The sequence below is a fragment of the Varanus komodoensis genome, unplaced genomic scaffold (assembly GCF_004798865.1).
Source record: "Varanus komodoensis strain SLA01 unplaced genomic scaffold, ASM479886v1 scaffold6_2, whole genome shotgun sequence".
In the NCBI taxonomy this organism is placed as follows: Eukaryota; Metazoa; Chordata; class Lepidosauria; order Squamata; family Varanidae; genus Varanus; species Varanus komodoensis.
In genome coordinates, this window is record NW_025336346.1 from 16493772 (window position 1) to 16511972 (window position 18201).

Consider the following 18201-nt stretch of genomic DNA (forward strand, 5'->3'; position numbering starts at 1 on the left):
ACTGAGGGGTGTTCCTCTGCCTCTGAAGAAGCTATGCCAGTTTATATGGAAAATCACTACCAGAAGATGTCCAACTATAACATGAGCCCTGATCAAATGTGCATTTAAGAAATACCAAATATGACACCCAGGTTCTCCTTCCGGAAGCGAACAGCAGCTTCAAGATGGGGAAGGGACAGGATTCAGATCAGGAAAACCACATGGGGTGAAAGAGTAAAACCCACCTTCTCCACTCATCGACACAGCCTTAATCTGAAAGAAGCCCTTTCACCACCACCACCTATAGCAAATTCAATTATCTGACCCAATCAAACAATCTATGGCTGGCATGGATTAAACAACCCACAGTTTGTTATTGAGTTAATTCTATGTTGCTTAACTAGAGTTGCAGGTTCAGAAAGAACAGTAGCAATGCAGGAGCATAGCATTCCTGGCTTGTTTAGAAAAGCAGAAGCTATCAGCATGCGAGATACAACCTGTGTTCTTATTGGCACCACACCCCATAATTAGCTGATACATGAGAATTGAATGATTGGGATTGCACAAGAACAGGCAATGGTTTCTTATCATGTAGTGCAAGCACAACCCTGGTTAGCAACCATTCTTCCCATCATGACTTGCAAACTCAATAAGAACCACCTGTATGCTTGACTTATGTGCAACTGTGGTGTCATCCAAAACTGGATAGCATTCTTGGGTTATGCCCACAACAAACAAGCCCATGGCAAGAGTATCCATTATTATTTTTGTCAAGAGTGTGGCTGACAACCATCCACAAAGTGCCCATAGGGACAGCTGTCATAGGTTTCTCTGATCTTCGCTCTATGGCACAGCCTGTCCTTGAGGCAGCTGTCTGGAGCAGGGGGTGATCCTTCCTCATGCAATCTCTTCCCAAGCAAAAAGCAGACTTTCCTGAGCTACTCATTGCTGCTGGAACAGGCCTACTGCCGTGGTGATGAGCAGAGGGGGCATTCCCATCTCCTGCTTGACAGGAGACCTCTTAAGAGGTCTTAAGTGGGAGGCAGTGATTTGTTCAATGACTCTTCCCTGCTCTCAGAAAAGTATCACTGAGCACACTGAATTCACCCACTTCTCAACCAGGGAACTGACCTATCAGTCAGAGAAGATTTTGCATTCTCACCTCTCTCTTATCTACTCTCAGGTAGGAGATGCGGATGATGGCACCATGCCACCATCTGTACTTGGTGTGGCAGCACAGAACAGAGTGGATCTCACACCCCCAACTCTTGCTCAAGAAGAGTCCTCTCAAGCAGGATGTAAAAGCTTCTCCAGCCTACCCGTTGCACCTCAGGGCATAAGTCCTGCTTGCACAATGGAGACAAAGATAATCTAAGCAATGGGATTCCTTACATGAGAGCTACCGACCTTTACATCTGGCACTGACATAAATTAAATAGAAACTGGATTACTAATTTGAGAATCTTCAGATTCAGGAATGATAAACTAGTACCTATCACCTTTTAAAAGATATTGCAAGCACCTCAAAGGAAGCTTTCTCTAGGAGGAAGTGGTCTTCTTCCACTGGGGTTTGGAAATTGTCCATTAGCAGCCACTTAAAGTAGTCCAAGTTGCACCAGCTAGTCAGCATCTGATATACTAATCTCAGCAAGGAAAGATAACCTTTTGTTAGAGTTGCTGGTGCTTAAAGAAGAGCTCAGTGCTAGCAGCATGTATGACATGAGCCAACATTATTTTATGAGCCAAAATAGGTCTGGATCATCAGAAGAGTTTGGATTGATCAGTGGAGATACTTATTCTCCAGCATCCTCCCCATTTGTTCTGAGAAGGTATAAACCATGTAGTAGAAGCAATACAATACAGGCCCACTGAGTACAAATTTTGTTAAAAGAACTCATCCATCATCCATCCATTTTATTACATAGAGTACTTCTATGTATCATATCGACATTTTTAAAAATTTGACCCATGGGACTAACGGTGGAGAAATTAATGTCTTAACCCATTTGTCCACTCAAAACTATGAACAGTTAGAACAACAGAAGCAAAAACTGAAAAGTGTGCAATTCACCTTCATAGGGTCAAGATGGTAAACCATTGACTGAGTTAGCACATGATCAGTAACCCATGTTTTATTGACCATTGGTTGTTGAAAAGGCAGTAGGAACAAGTGTGAATGCTGGTTCCTGTGCACCAGCCTGCTCCTGCGATGACAAACAGCCTAGGACTGCTTCTCTCCATGAATTTTTTCTCATGATAGCCAAACCCAGAACTGTGGGTGGGATGTGGTAGGATGAACCACCCAGAGTTTGAACCCCTGTCAGCCCAGAGCTCCATATCCGGAGCTAGCACTCCATTCCTGGTTTATCACAATCACACACAGGCACACGTGCGCACAGAGGAGCTAGCACCCACGCTCATTCCTGCTGCATATTCAGCAATTCATGGTTATAAATGATGGCTCCTTCATAATGGGGCACCAGGCCATCTACTTTTATTCATTCTGGGTAAGAGCAAACAAGCCTGGTTAGCCCATTCCAGCTTGCAGGGTGTCTCCAAAATCTCGGAAAGAGGTTGCTCCTGGCCCTCTTCTTCAGGGTTCATTTAACTGGAAATGCTAAATAATGAACAATGACCTTCTGCATAAAAAGCATGTGCTTTACTTCTGAACTGTGGCCCCTTACTATACTCAAAACCTTGCTTGCAATTCTGGATACTTAGTGGAATCCCACATGGTTTTTTGTGGGCATAGCATGGAGCTGGATACAAAAATAGTGTGTCAGCTTTCCAGGTGTACCCAACCTTCTTACTGCATTTCATTTCCACTCACATGAATAGTGCCCCCACAGATTTTGTACTTGATATTTGGAGTGGGGAGGAGGAGAGGGGAGAGAAAGCAGTCTGTAGTAAACCACTGTGCCAAACACACCAATTATTACACAGCAGCAACTCAAACTCCTCTATTAAGGGAGTAACTGATTACAAAAACAGCTGCTTAAATCTTTGAAGTGCTTTGGCTATGGTTCACCAGCTTATCTTCCTGCTATTCTCTTGGGAATGCCCAAATGTTTATCTGAAAATACACACTATTCCTTTTGCCAATAGGGAAAAAATTGCCAGTGTTCAGTGATGCAAGCAAAACACATAATATGTATTTCCGCTTGTGTTAAACGCCATAACAAAACAAAAAGGTCCTAATGTTGTTTGAAAAGTGATAACATGCATTAACATCAGCTAAAATACCTTCATTACACACTATTCAGTGACTTTGCTGAAATCAGACACTTTTGCCCTAGACCATAAAAGATTGCAGTGATTTGAAATGAAAATATTTCCTGTTCACTCACTGCCAGGTTTGTTCCCAGAGTGATATAACAGATGACATCCAGTACAATAAATTCTTTTATTAACCATACATTTGAGACTGCTTTAGGGATTTAGAGTGTTCAGTTTCATGCTGAAAAAATGTAATGTTACCCATAGACTGTCAGTGTGTGTAACAAAAACAGAGGCACAGGTTACGCTACTTTGATCAATAGAGGGAGAGAAGAATGAAAATATTTTTGAATGCAAAAACAAACTCACAACTTCTACAATTCAAAAAATCAATTGTAAACATTCTTGTTATTAATGGATCTGTTTGATAATAATGTGCTTTTGTAAATCTGTGGATTCCACAGGGTGGACGGTGAACTTCCAGAACCAAAACTGAAACATAAAGAGTTTTAATACTGCTGGCTGGTGCTCATTAGAACTGGTAATGTGGCAACAGGGTCCCTATAGTTGGGCAGTAATACAGAAAAACATTATTTTGAACCCAGGAGCAATCCATTACAAGGAGGAAAATTAGGTGCATTTAATTTAACGCCATGGTATCTATGTAGCGTGTGGGGGATAGGGTGGATTTGATGGAAATCACTAGTCGGTAAGCCTAGATGTAAATCATGATGTCCTTATCCATAACATAAGTAGAGGAACTTCATTCAAATATCCCCAAACTGGGTCTCTTTTATGGCCTGCCGCCATTCTAGATTTTCTCCTTCAGGGAAAGAATAATATGATAAATCTCAAGCTATGCACAAAAGGATCCAAAGACTTGGAGTATTTTGCACACTTTCATTTTTATTGCTTGCACCTCTTCTCTCTCTCTCCTCACACTTAGTTTCTTTCCCAGATCTATTCCACTCCCAACAATCTTCTGCTATTCATTGAATTTTTGAAAACTTAGCACTTAAGAGGTAAGGGGCCCATTCCACGTACCTAGATTTGCAAAGGAACCATGGGATTAAGGTCTTTGCTGAACTCTGAATGTTTCTTTCATGACAGTTTTGCTGTGGAAAGGAAGCATGTGATCTCTGCAGACACAAGCTCACTTTTTTGAGACTCTAAAACCAAGCTTCTGTGATAATATATTCTAGATAGAAAAACTGTCCAATCTTACAGAAATGTCTGGAAGAGCATGACATTGCGAATGGATTAATGGAATTTATTTACCAAAAACTTTAAACCATGCATGAAAATACAGCCTCATGCTACATAATGAAAAACTAATTCTTATTTCATGATGAATAACTTTTGGAGTATAATGTATCTGAAAGAAAAAACTATCTTTAGATTGATTTTTCCCCAAAAAACATTTTTAAAAAAATCCAATTTAAACTTTAAAAATCCAATACAGGGCAGCATCGCAGCATCAGGTTAATCCCCAGCAGCCAACAACCCATTCCACAGAAAGGGGAAGCTGAACATCTGAGACCATCTAAAATTCACCTCTTTTTATATCCAAAAATGCCCCCCTTGCATGTCTACTTGGAAGCTGTACAGAAAAACATCAGAGTTCAAGGATTTAGTTCGTCTATATACGCAGAAGAAAGAAAGAATTGTAAACATAAGGAGCAATATCCAAGATCATACAAAATATGTCCTTTTGCAAAAGTATCCCCCAAACCTCTAGATGGACGGATGGAGAGTACTTCCTGCATAGTCACTTACCATGTTTTGGAAGCAGATGGAAAACAAGGGACGCACACGTTTAAATGCACATAATTATTAATGCTATTGTTCAATAATATAATTCCAATAATATAGGAGTTTTTGCCTGCAACCCTTGATGCCTCCTTCACACTACCCTGCTGAATGGTGCTGCTCTTCAGCATATGAACAGGGTCTGTCTCTCTCTCTCTCTCTCTCTCTCTCTCTCTCTCTCTCTCTCTCTCTCTCTCTCACACACACACACTCACTCACTCACTCACTCACTCACTCACTCACTCACTCACACACACAGAGAGAGGGAGAGGGAGAGAGAGAGAGAGAGAGAGAGAGAGACTGACTTTCCATCTTGCTTCCTGTTGTTATGGGTAAAAGAAAGGCACAGAAGTCTAGGGTTTCCTTACAGCCTTGTCTAACTAAACTGCACCCTTTCCACGCTGAAGGCAAATACTTCAGACAAATTAATGTGAAACCTACAGTCAACTTCAATTTAGGTGGATTATACCCAGTGCTTATAAACTTAAATATGAGAAGATACTTCCCAAATGCAACCATTAAAACATCAGCAAGGAAGAAAATCACACAGAAGCAAATCAGTTCTTTACATACAAATATAAATCTTCAGAAAATATGTTGTATACTGCAACAGTCTGGAAGCAGAGGAAAAATAAGGAACATACACGTTAAATATAATCAGGAATGAACACAATTATTCTGATCTATTGAGGTATTTTATATTTTAGCCTCTCATTCACATCGCTGTATTAATTTTTGCATTTGCTGCTAAACCATCCTACAGGGAAAATTCCGTCTTTGCCTCTCATTCTTTAGCAAACCAAACATTCTGTTTAAGGTTGCTCAATAATATTTCGCAGCTAGTGGTCTTTACTGAAAAAGTCAAAGGAATGAATCATGAAGTAATCTTAGAAATGCACCTATTGGGAGATACCTAAGCTGTACCCTCTGGTATTATCCTGAATTTATGAATAAAAGATGGAGGTGAGGGGGGGGGGAATTCTTCTGCTCTTCTGGTACAACACACAATAAGAGCTTGTCATCCGTTAGCATAAAGGGTTTACTGACATTTTAACCTTTTTTTTCTGATTTCCACTTTATTTTGGTCAAGAGATAAGCTACACATGTAATTACAAACATTTAATTACAGAATATTAAGACCTTGGGCATAAATCTGGGGTTATGCTAATTGAGAATATTGGCTCTCACAAAGCTTTTATTGTTAGGGAATTTAGCAGTACACTGCTAACTCGCAAGGCTTACGCCATACTCACAGACCTTTGTTACACAGGTTGACAAATTGCACCCTTTCCTTGATTATGTCACCCACATGGATGATATTTGGAGAATACTAAAACAGAATCTGTAGGGAAAGACACAGTTTTGGAATGGAGGATGGTACTGGGGACACAAACATAAATCAAAGGTTTTGGTAGTCTGGTGCAGCAAGAAGGGGCCTTCCAATTACATACCAAGCACTGCTGAGTTTGCTACAGGATACTGTGTTGATGGAATTACTACCTTCAAGATGAGATATGAAATAAAGATACTTGCTTGTCCTCTGGATCTTTTTTGCAACTGGAGCAAACCCTGTTGAAATTTCATTTGCAAACTGAACCTGGAGTCTAATGACATTCCCTCCGGGCTGATTATGCATTCTTCTTTGTTTCTAATCAGAGTATCTGTACCACCAGAATGCATTATTTGCATCACCTTCTGTGATGCTACATTTAATAAATGGCTGAAGGTTTCCTAGGTACAAAAACATAACAAACTTTCTTAAGGGTAAAATGCTCATAATCTGAACAACTTGATGTGAGATAACTTGAAACAAAATAACATTAGATGAATGGATTCCATACAACTTAGGAATCCAGAGACCACCTGCCAAAGGCTAGCAGAAACCCCACACCTTGAATTCCATGATAAAAAGAACAACAAAAAGGATTGGGTCCAGACTTAAATAGGACTTAAGTGACACATGGCTGAAGTCTTATTAATTTCAGAGTGTCTTCTCTCAGTATGACCAAATCCAGACTCAACCCAATGTCTTATGGTGCCTTAAAGACAAACAGATGTATTATGACATGATGTGGCCTACACCCTATAAAACTTATGCCATAATAACTCTGGTAGAAATTGTGCACAATTTGAAGATGTTTTAACAGTTCTGGGGGGCCACGAAAAAGGTGCTTTGATATTAGCAGCACTGTCTTACATTTGCTTCTGTTCCCTCATTGTGCCTGCTTCGTTGATCTAGCGGATTACTAGAATTTTAGCAGCAGCAGCAGCAGCAGCAGCAGCAGCTATTATTATTATTATTATTATTATTATTATTATTATTATTATTATTATTTATCATCATAGGTTAATACTAATTCTAGTTAGATATTCATCTCCCATGCTCCAACTTCCAAAGGCTTCTGCCTCACTCCAAATGTCCTATGGCTTAGGCAACAACAGCAAAGGCAACAAAGGAGGTAGGTATGTGGCTAGAGCAGCTGCTTCCTCCCACACTCAAAAGCTTTTCAAACCAGCTTCTGCCATGTTTAATATGCTGTAGGCTCTATATAACCTTTATCTCTCCAAACCAATATATATTGTGAGAGTCAGTGTGGTGTAGCAGTTAAAGAGCTGGACTAGGGACCTGGGAGATCTGGGTTCTAGTCCCCACTAAGACATGAAGCTCCTTAGGTGACTATGGAGCAATCCTTCATTCTCAGTTTAACCCACCCCACCGGGCTGAGGATAAAATTGGAGTGAAGACTATGTTAGCCACCTTGGAGTCACTGAAAGAGAAAAAATGGTGGGATGAAATGCAGCGTGATAACACAGGCTGCTTTCAACAGGAACTTATTAAAGGCCTGTCACCAACATTATGGTTGGGAAATCCCTAACCCTCAAGGTAATCGGTTGACTATGAAAAAATCCCCAATCCATACACACACTCAGGATGCCATCACTCTGAACGGCCTCTGCACCATGCATTCAACTTTCTTGCCTAGCTAGACTTTTTATTCTCCTGGCTCAATATTGTCTATGTTGACCAGCAGTGGCTCTCCAGAGTTTCTGACCAATGATGATCAATCTGAGCTGAAAGAGATTCCTCCATTCTACACTAGCTGAGCACGCAAATTCTACAATATTTCCAAGATGTTCACATGCTTGAGCTTTGGCACATCTGCAGCAGGGGACATCCATAAATGGAAGGCATCTACCAAGGCCACCCGTGCTCTTTTTACAATTGCTGATACCATTCAGAGAGTGTCCTTGATAGAGCTTAAAGATCAAAATGGGTCACACATGGGAAGAGGCAATCCTAAAATAAGTTAAACTCAACAGGCACAGGAGTTTTTATTCCTCATTCTAGGATTTCTTAGGGAAGTCTGACTGCAACTTGAACTTTCAGAGATGAAAAACTTCACTGGCTATTCTGTGATTCTTAGGATATCGCACCCTTCTTAAAAAGAAAAGTTTTTAAAACAAGCAGTTCAATTGTCTATTATATAAATCTTCAAACAAATGTAGTTAAGTAATCCGTTGGGATTAAAGTATTCGAACTTTAGGAGTTAACAGTAAGATCCAGCATTTCAGACTGGAGAGTACTATTAATTAGAACTCACAGCTTGAGTGAAGGGCATTTTACAAGGAATTCTTACAAGATCACCTTGAAAGCTTTTGATCCTGAGGAAACACCATAACTTTTTTCTTCACACAAAAGCAGCCATCACCAGAGCACAACCAGATGTTACCTTCTCTTAGATTCTGTAAACCTCCATGACCTCCTTCAAATTAAAAAAGGCAATAGCATTTTTTTAAAGCTGCAGGAGCTATCATTAGTGACGCATTGTAAGGATTTTCATTAATTCATAGCCAGCCAACCAGGAATTTTCCCACAGCCATATACAAAAAAAGTCAGGGAAGTCACTGAGTGCTTGGCTGGATCTGAATATGGTCAGAAGTAAGATCAGAAATATCTAGTCCCTCCCACTGGATACAGAGAAGGGTTAGAAATTAAAATCCAAGGCTGCCCACTAAGATAATATGCCCTACCAGGTTTTGCTTCATCATTGAGTTCATTCATGGCAAACTATTGAATATACTTTCACATTATTTGGAAAAAGCATTAGAACATGTTGCCGGCTTTAAAAAGTGTTCCATCCATACTTAGATACCTATATAGAATAAAAGCAAAAATTTTGCTTTAATAATTAAAAGCCATTTTGTTACCCCTTGAAACCTCTAATTGCAATTCAGATCTTATTTTATATTACAGTTTATACTGAAAATCTACAACTTCTGCTGTAATTTTCAAAAATAACTAAAAATGTACTTTTAAGAGGTTAATCTATCATTCACAATCCCTTCTTACCAGAATAGCTCTACTGTGCAAACTGTCCAGATAATTCAGAAAAATTGTAAGCCACCTAGGAAGGCAATTATAGGTGTCCTATATATATGTACATAATAAAATAAAAATAGCATGTAAACAGATTAATACAATTAGAAAAATTGAAATATTTTGCAGTAACATAAGTGCAGCATTAACTCTTCTCTGCTTCTTACTGTTTGACACTAGCAAATATTATTTATGAGGTTGCTGAATTAGTAAAGAAAACTTTCTAAAAGTATCATCAAAACCTAACTTTAAAAGAAGAAGGAAGGAAGGAAGAAGGAAATACTTGTATCCCATGGAACAGGAGGAACCTGAATAAATATTAAAGATTTTGAGCAAGCCATGCTTCCTTCTTTCCATTGCTGCCACTCTAGAGCAGTAGGTAGTGAAGAAAACAGAGGAACAGAGCGAGTCAGAAGGGGTCTCCTGGATCATCTTGTCTGACCCCTGGCTCCAGCCGGCTCTGCTTACAACATGCCTATCATGTGCATGTCCAGCCTGTCCTTGAACACGCTCACCAATGGGGCTTGAAGCACCTCCTGCAGAAGCCCATTCCATACCCTCGGGGTCGTAACTGTCAGGAAATACTTTCTGGCATCCAAATTGAACCTTGGTTCCCTGAGCTTCTCTCCACTGGTTTACACTTTGACTGTCACAGACTAGGAAATGCCATACAGGAGGACCCCGCATCCCCAGTGCTCTGTTACTCTTATATGGTGTGTGCATGTTAATGGAATCTTCAAAAGTACCATTACTTATTTAAATATGGATTTCCTATCAGTTTAATTTTGGGAACTGAACACCTTTCAGTTCCTTTAGGAACTGGTAACCCAAAAGCAAAAGCAAATATTTGTAAGTGTAATGCTCCAAAATATTTTACAGTAGTGATCTTCACAATGATATACTCTCAGTCAAGTCTGTCTAGTCAAGCATGCCGTTCAGACAGGAGCCAAATGTAGCCTGATGGAAACCACAAGCAGGACATGAGTGCAATCAAATGCACCTGCTTGTGCAGCTCAGAAACTTATGTAGGAAGTTGCTGGAGCTAGCATGTCCCATCATGATGAGTAGCCATTGACAGCATCCTTCATGAATTCATCCAATTCCCTTTTTAAGTTGCTTTAAAGCCATCTAAATTGGGGGCCATCACAGTATCTTCTGGTAGCAAATTCCATAGTTCAACTATGCACTGTATGAAGTGCTTCCTTTTATTTAACTTGATCTCCCACCAATCCACTTCATTAAATGACCCTTCTAGTATTACAAGAGAAGGAAACCAAGTTTCCTGACCCACTTTTTCTGCACCATGTATAATTTTATATATAGCTCAATCATGTCACGTGGTTCTAAGCAAAACAGTCCCAGCTGCTGTAGGCTTTCCTCATAAAGGAGTTGCTCATTTGTGCTGCTCTACAATACCCTTTTTAGATTTGATGATCAGAAGTGTAAACGGTATTCCTCATGTGGTTGGCCCACAGGTTTGTATGATATTAGTAGTTTTATTTTTGATTCCTTCCCCGATTAAGTCCAGGGAAACACTGAATTGACTTTGGGGTGACACCAGTGTCCAGTACCTGGAAAATGCAAGAATCATTTTATATTGACATTTATTTTTAAGTGTCTTTTATGTCATTGGAATTAATAGTACAAGGCTTACAATATTTAACATTGCTAGAGCACATTTTGAGGATTCAGGGTGCTTCAGAGGTTGTTACCACAGCCATGGAAGGTAAGTTAATATTGTTATTGCCCCATATGCTAATCCTTAGTTTCTAGCCTTCTTTCTTACCTGGGTATTCTCTTGGCTGCTACTTTCTAAGCAAAGTGCCAGTGCCATGGCCTGTAATAGTAATGATGGGGCCTGGCACATATCAATTAGAACAGAGGTTATGCATGTCTATGCAAGCAGAAGACTACTATCAAGAAGAGCCGATTCTTTATGCATTGAGCTGGACTGCTTTGACAAGTGGGTGCACAAGCAAGCCATCCAATGTTAATCACACAGTGGAAATACATTGGCATGAGTGAAGACAGCCCTTCTGGGAACCTGTACTCAAGCCATTTAAGGCTTTAAAAGTGCATATATCCACATTTGCTGAAACACTACAGTGCCACTTCCAGCAGAAACCTGGTGCATCCATTCTGCAGAAGATAAGCTCATGAGAGACAGGTGGTTTGCCATGAGCACAGGCTAAGCATGCCACACCACCCTCCCTGTGAGCCTCCATATTTTCTACTTGTGGGGAGCTGCTGTGCCAGGGCTCTAAACTATGCAGGGAGCCCCTACAAGTAAAGTAGACACCTGTCTTCCCAATACATAGAAGGTGATAAAGCCAGTAATAGAAATAAAACAGAGGAGGGAAGGCCAGCAGGATCCTGCAGTTGCTCCTCCTCAGGTGATGGCCATTGGCAGAGGTAGGGGAAAACAACCCAGTACAGTTCATGATGATGGGAAAAATACTACATGTTCAATGGGAAGATATATGTTTATACATGCGCCCATGGGTGTTTTATCCAGACCTACAGCAGCTAATTCACCATGTCATTGCAGATACTCATTTCTGTGGGTGGTGAAACCCCTATAATGTTACCTACTGCTATAACCTAAGTGTTAGGAGCATGTTGCTAATGGGCATCCTTTAAACAAATTTAATAATGTAATAAATGTAAATAATATATAATCAATAATAATAAGTAGTAGATGATGATGATGATGATGATGATTGGGAATCCCAAGAGCACACACAAATCTAGCTAATACTGAAAAATCACATAGCTTGTTCTGATAACTAAGAAATTATAACTGATTTATCTGGCTTTGTACTTAACACAGTATGCTATTTTCCCAACTAAAATGTAATGGATTGGTTTAACAGTCTCCACATCTATTATTTAGCACTTATTTTAAAAAAAAGATTTTTTTTTCCTTTTCAATCTGAAGAAATGTTTTAATTTTATTGTCCACAAATGAAGCCTTACATTTTTGCCATTTGTCATATGCTACTGAGTAAAATCCTAAACTCACTGGAAATCCTCACGTTTTAAAAAGCACTAAATGGACAAGTTCAAATCAGTTCCCTGCCCCATCATCTTTGGAGTCAGCTGCTGGAAAGGACAGCTGGTCTTTATTAGGTCTTTTAAAACTTTGCAGTTTTAATTAGCCGGTACCTATAATAGGACATGCAGTATGCACCTAGAAGTATGTCTAGTCAGAAGTAAATCCCACTGAGTTACAAAATCTTAAGTAAGCACACACAGATTTGCAGACTTGCTTCATAAGTGTGCATGGACACACTTACCAGAGTGTAAACACTATACTCTTTAGCAGAATTTTATCGACAGACATATTCTGAGTGTTTTCCTTTTTTTTCCAATAAGGTGTTATAGCAAGTTAAATGTAAAATTAAATGTCATTACAAATTTGGGAGACATTGTTTTTATTAAGATATCAAAATACTGGTGCTCACACACTATGAATACTGTCTGCAAATAATTAGTCTGCAAATATTCACACACTATTAAATTTTAGTATCTGCAGGACTTCCCAAACCACTCAGCAGACCTTACTTCTGAGCAAAAACAAACTTAGAACTGTGCCATAAATTACCTGTTCACTATCTAAAGAAATATTCTAATCCACAATCTAAGTACACTTATCCAAGTCAGTGAGATTACTTTTATCTTTCCGTCTTAAAAAGAAAATAAGAACAGTTTTGTACCCATCCTTCATCTATAGGATACATAAGCTACACTAAGGATATCTGTCTGAATAGGATGCAATTACTTCAGGGCTTGTGCCTTTTCAGTCAGTCAGTGTCCCTGCAGTGTTTAAAGTGGCAGAGGGGAAGTGGCCTGTGGTTAAACAGAGGAAATACCAAGGAATTTTAATAGAGCAAATAGTCTTTTTACTTCCTACAGGGTAGCACTTCAAAGGCAGCCTTGCCCCAGAGCAGACAATGTGTTACAGGGGCCATCAGTCATTCAATAGTATGTCAAGTCTATTCAAAACTTACATGCAGCCTAAGATAAATACTACACACACAAGACAACTGGTCCTATCCTGCAGTCAGTGCTTGGGAATATGCCCCTTTCTGTGGTCAAACATTTTCTCTTACACTCAGGCTTGCTCACAGGCGTGCGCGTACACGCACACACACAAAATTCAAAACAGTGTCCTAAAACAAATTCATTGAACAAATTTCAATTTCAAGAATTGAATTGAATTAGTCTGCACTGAATATAGAAATGCAGACTAAGATGTGTGAAAGCAAGGTACCAGTTTACTGGGTAACAAACTTTCACACTGTACCATAAATATAAGAGACTGTATTTATAAAATTTAGTTTGAATACTTAAGCTTTTCTACTTTATACCAGTGAATTTCTCTTCAGTATAATAGAACATTCTCAAATATTTATTACACATAAATATTCAAGCATTTTAATTGCTAGTGTTAAGCAATTGTTAAGGGATTGTTAAGCCCTATACAATCTGATGCATACTCAGTTTCAAAATATGCAAATCAAATCTCTTGATGAGAAACACCAAACAGAAGCAGCAGCTCAAAGTATTTTCTTTCCAGATCTATCAGTTAACTAAAATCAAGATGCAAATATAACCAGTGCAGAGTTAAGTTCTTCACAAAGATTTGGCTTTTTTGTGCACCTCGCCCCCTTTGGGCTGTTGTTTTTTATTTTGGGGTTTTTTTTGTGTCTTGGGGGTGTGGGGGGGTGGACACTTGCCTTCCTGTAAAAAGCTGTGCCAACTTCCAACAAGTTCTACCAGTTGCGTTTTGGTTTTCAAGTTTGCTGTAACTCCCCCCGCTCCCCGCGCCACTCAGTGTTGTGATCTAAACCCAAGGAAATCTCGATGACAGTCTAACAAAAAAGTTAAGGAGGCAATGAAAGTCAGTCATGCCCTTCGAGGAGCCTTCATCTGGAATCTTTAATAAGGCTGAAAATGGAATGGGGGGGGGGTTTCCACTAGAATTCCATTTCCAAAAAAACAAACACACCGACAGCAACAAGTCGCAGTGCAGCATCCACGGAGAAAAACTTCGCACTAGCAAATTGCTATCAGGGACAAAAGGTAAAACCCTAAAACACTCTTTTTTATCACCTTACAAGTACACCCGGTCCCCCTTTCCCCTTCGGTCTAATGACCAGGCCTGTAGCCAAACCAGCCTCCAGTCATTAAAATAACAAAGCCGCAGCGATCGCCTTTTATCCCCTCTCCCAGGGCAGGTCTAGTTAAGGAGGGGGATAAGGGGGGCGCGGATAAAAGACCTGTTGAGTGACTTCACACTTGTTGGCTTCTCCCCTCGGCCACCCTCCCGCCTCTTCCCCAGCCTCCTTTGGAGCGACAATGCAGCCAAGCGCCTCCACGAGCAGCCACCCCAAATTCTAGAAATGCCGTCTCTGCCAATCATCTGTCAGATGGTGAAAGCGAAGGAGCAAAGTGCGTGCGTGTGTGTGAGAGAAAGAAGAGATCTGAGGGCAGCCCTTGTCGCATCGCTGCATCCCGTTGCGCCTATTCTAAGGATGGCAAGCTGCCCATGCTCAGGCACCACCTGCAAGCGCCCCCTGCGCCAAGAAGACCACGCGGTACCTGGCAGGTCTTGGCACCTCTTTCCCCTGTGACCGCAAGTTGTGCAGACAGAATGAAGGAGGGAAAAGCCCACTCAACCCAAGTCAGTCCAGCTGAATTAAAACAGAAAGAAAAGAACACAAAGGCTCTCTCTCAATCTCTCTCTCTCCTTCCAGTTTTCCTTCTATTCTTTCTTACCCTCCAGCCGCAAGCATCGCCCGCTGGCCCTTTTCTGCCGCCACTGCTGCCTCCTGCGGACACAGCCAGCCGCGGGCCATCGAAACAGGCGGTAAGGGAGAAGAAGAAGGAGCAGAACTTGAGCCACGGTGCCATCGCCTGTCTCGCCGCTGCAGCGCCCCAAGTCCGGAATCTGAGCTCCCGCAGCAACTTCAGGTTGGAGACGCGAAGAGGGGAGGGAAAAGGGAGCTGCGCGCATGCGCGGCGGAGTGCACGGAGACATATGTCCATACAGCTCCCTCCTTCTTCTCCCCCCCCCCACGACCCGCTACCTTGCCAAGGATATGAGCGGGGGAGGGGCCGGACAACCACTACCATGTGTTGAGGCGCGGCAGAGGTCAATTGCTCCCCCTCCACCCGGTTCTGGGGCTTTATTATTTAATTTGCAACATCTGAGATGCAGTAAAATCAACGGAGAGCGTTTCTTTCCTTCCTTTGGCCTTTGCATCAAAGGAAGAAGGAGAAACTGCAGGAAAAGAAAAGTGGGAGGGAGAGCACATCATGCTCCCAAAACGAGAGTTGAAAGAAATGCGAGGTTACCAAAGAAAAAAGTTGCACTTCTGCACTGTTCACACGTCCAAAAGGATGCAGGATGCATAGATGTGGAATAGCTTGGCCCTCTTTTTTCCTTTTCTTACCTTGTCAGTAGGTGATCTGTTATCCAGGTTTATCATATCTGTACCACTATTCCAGTGTAAAGCAAATTTCACTCAACAGGTTTGCTGTAGAGGGAGGCAACCTCTGACCCTCATGTGTGGTTGACCCCCTTAAACTGTGCACACAGGACTGTAATGCTCCGATCTCCGTACACATAAAGAAGTGATTGGAATCACTGTGAGTCATTCAGAGAATACATTACAGTGAAGCAGAAGGAGATGCTAAAATTAATGTTAACTGGAATGCCCATTGGAAAGCATGAGAGATATCTGAAGGTCCAAAGGAAACACCAACAGCTGTTAATGCGAAATAACATGATTAGACTCTTCTATTTGAAAAAACAAAATAGAAGGAGCAATATAAACCAACCACCTCTGTCCCATAGCTGGCAATTATTTCCGGGCAGCCCAGTCATGACCACTGGCATTCATACATCCCATTATGTCCTCTGCTGCTTCAGATATACTTTTGTTGTTTCCAATGGACATTCCTGTAACTTGGTTTAGTACATCTTTGAATCATACCAAGTAGCAACAGGGCAGGATGCTGAAGATGATAAAGGAATGGTCAAAAGCAGCTGTGTAAGGCAGGGTATAGAAGGGGGGGCAAATGACATCAGAGGGCTTAGCCAACCTATTGAAAGCACTTGAAGGGTGTGAGCCCTCTTTTGGACATCACCCCACCTTTCCATTTTCCCTCCCAGTACATAGAAATGAAGCCAGCCCCCCCCCCCCCACACATCACTGCTGTTATCTCCAAGTAGAGGTGCCAGTGGGGCATGTACACAACAGTGCTGGTCTGTAGTGGCAGATGAATCCTCAATGTTATCTTTGAACACTGATCCAGAACAGCAGAGGGTTTGTGATTAATAGCGTGAAACCCAGCTTATACCTTGAGGAACCCCAAGGGACCATGCAGTCTGGATTAGGGTATCCAGCAGGCCGGAAGTTTTGTACCCCTGGAATAATCTGAAACATAGGGCCCTAAAATCACACATGGCTGAGTGGAGATTTGAACCTGGATCTCCCCGGTCCTGACACTCTAACCACAACTTTGGTTTTCTCAGCAGGAAGCAAGATATACTTCCAGATGGCCTTCTGGGATAGACCTTAGCCTGATAAGTTGAAACACAACTCCCATCATCCCTGATGATGATGGGAGTTGTGGTATAAGACAGCTGGAGGGTCCTGAGTTGGGGAAGGCTGCCAGGTGATTTTTTTTTAACTATTGGCCAGATTTGAAGCTGCTGCTTCCTTCCCTCTGAACTGGGCCTCCCCAGACAGAACAGTATATTAAGCTGAATTCCAGCCAAGAATAGCCAAGTAAATTTGAGCTGGCTTCTCTCTTCTTGCCTTCCTTCTTGAGTATCAAGAGACTCCCACAAGGATGTATAGGGCAATGAATACAGTCCCAAAGCATTATCCACATCCCATTCCTTTTTGTAGAGATATTTGCCCAGTTCAAAAATGTGTCTGCATAAATCTCTACCATGCATATCTTCATATGTATCATAAACGCATATTAATGCATAATCAAGCCAATCTTATGCACTTCTATCCCAGCTGAAATAAGGTTAGGGATGTCTGAAAAATCCACAGTGTATTCTATGGAGCTTGGATTTCAGTTAATCCAACCTACAGATTCTACAGCAGAATCTCTTTTCTCAATTGCAGGTTCCACAGACCTGCAGACTGGTTTTTCCTTTATTTTTTTTACTGAGGGTTGCACAGATCTGCACTTACAGCAATGCACATTAGTAGAATGAAATTCTCACACATCCATAAAAATTCCTGATTCCATCAATGAATAGCTCATAGAATCAAAGATGCCTGACAACTATGAAATACACAACTGATTTAATGAAATCTGTAAATTCCGAGGGGAAATATGCCAAGCAGGGAAACTCCACACATATACATCAACAGAACCTAGGTCATAGCTCAAGGGTTTTTGATAATAAAAAAAGAGAATTTCAAAATATAGTTTAATTATATCAGTGTTTATTTATTTATTTAAACAAATTGTATGCCACTCAGTTGTGCCCCAGCACCTCAGGGCCGCTCACAGTCATAAGATAAAACACAAAAACTAATTACAACATATTAAAATACCATGTTAATAAAATATGGATAAAAATACAAAAACAAAAGTTCAAATGACATTAACTATTGATCTTTTTTTTTTTTTTAAAGGAAGGTCTTTGCCTGGTGCAGAAAAGAATATAATGAAGGCACCAGGTGAATTTCCTTGGGGAGAGCATTCTGATTATTGCTCTGGTGTCCACCACAGAACTCCCTAAAAAATTTAAAAGGTTAAACTATTTTAAAAGTCATACACCTGGT

The 18201-nt window shown here is 40.8% G+C and overlaps 1 protein-coding gene across 1 annotated transcript in view; it reads right to left on the minus strand.

Annotated features, from left to right (window-relative positions):
- Positions 1-15298, minus strand: part of IL17RD (interleukin 17 receptor D) — a 61993-nt gene extending 46695 nt beyond the window's left edge. The window contains exon 1 of the mRNA XM_044451403.1: positions 15164-15298. Within this exon, the coding sequence (XP_044307338.1) occupies positions 15164-15298 (135 nt within the window). The remainder of the gene's footprint in view (positions 1-15163) is intronic.
- Positions 15299-18201: the final 2903 nt, after the last annotated feature.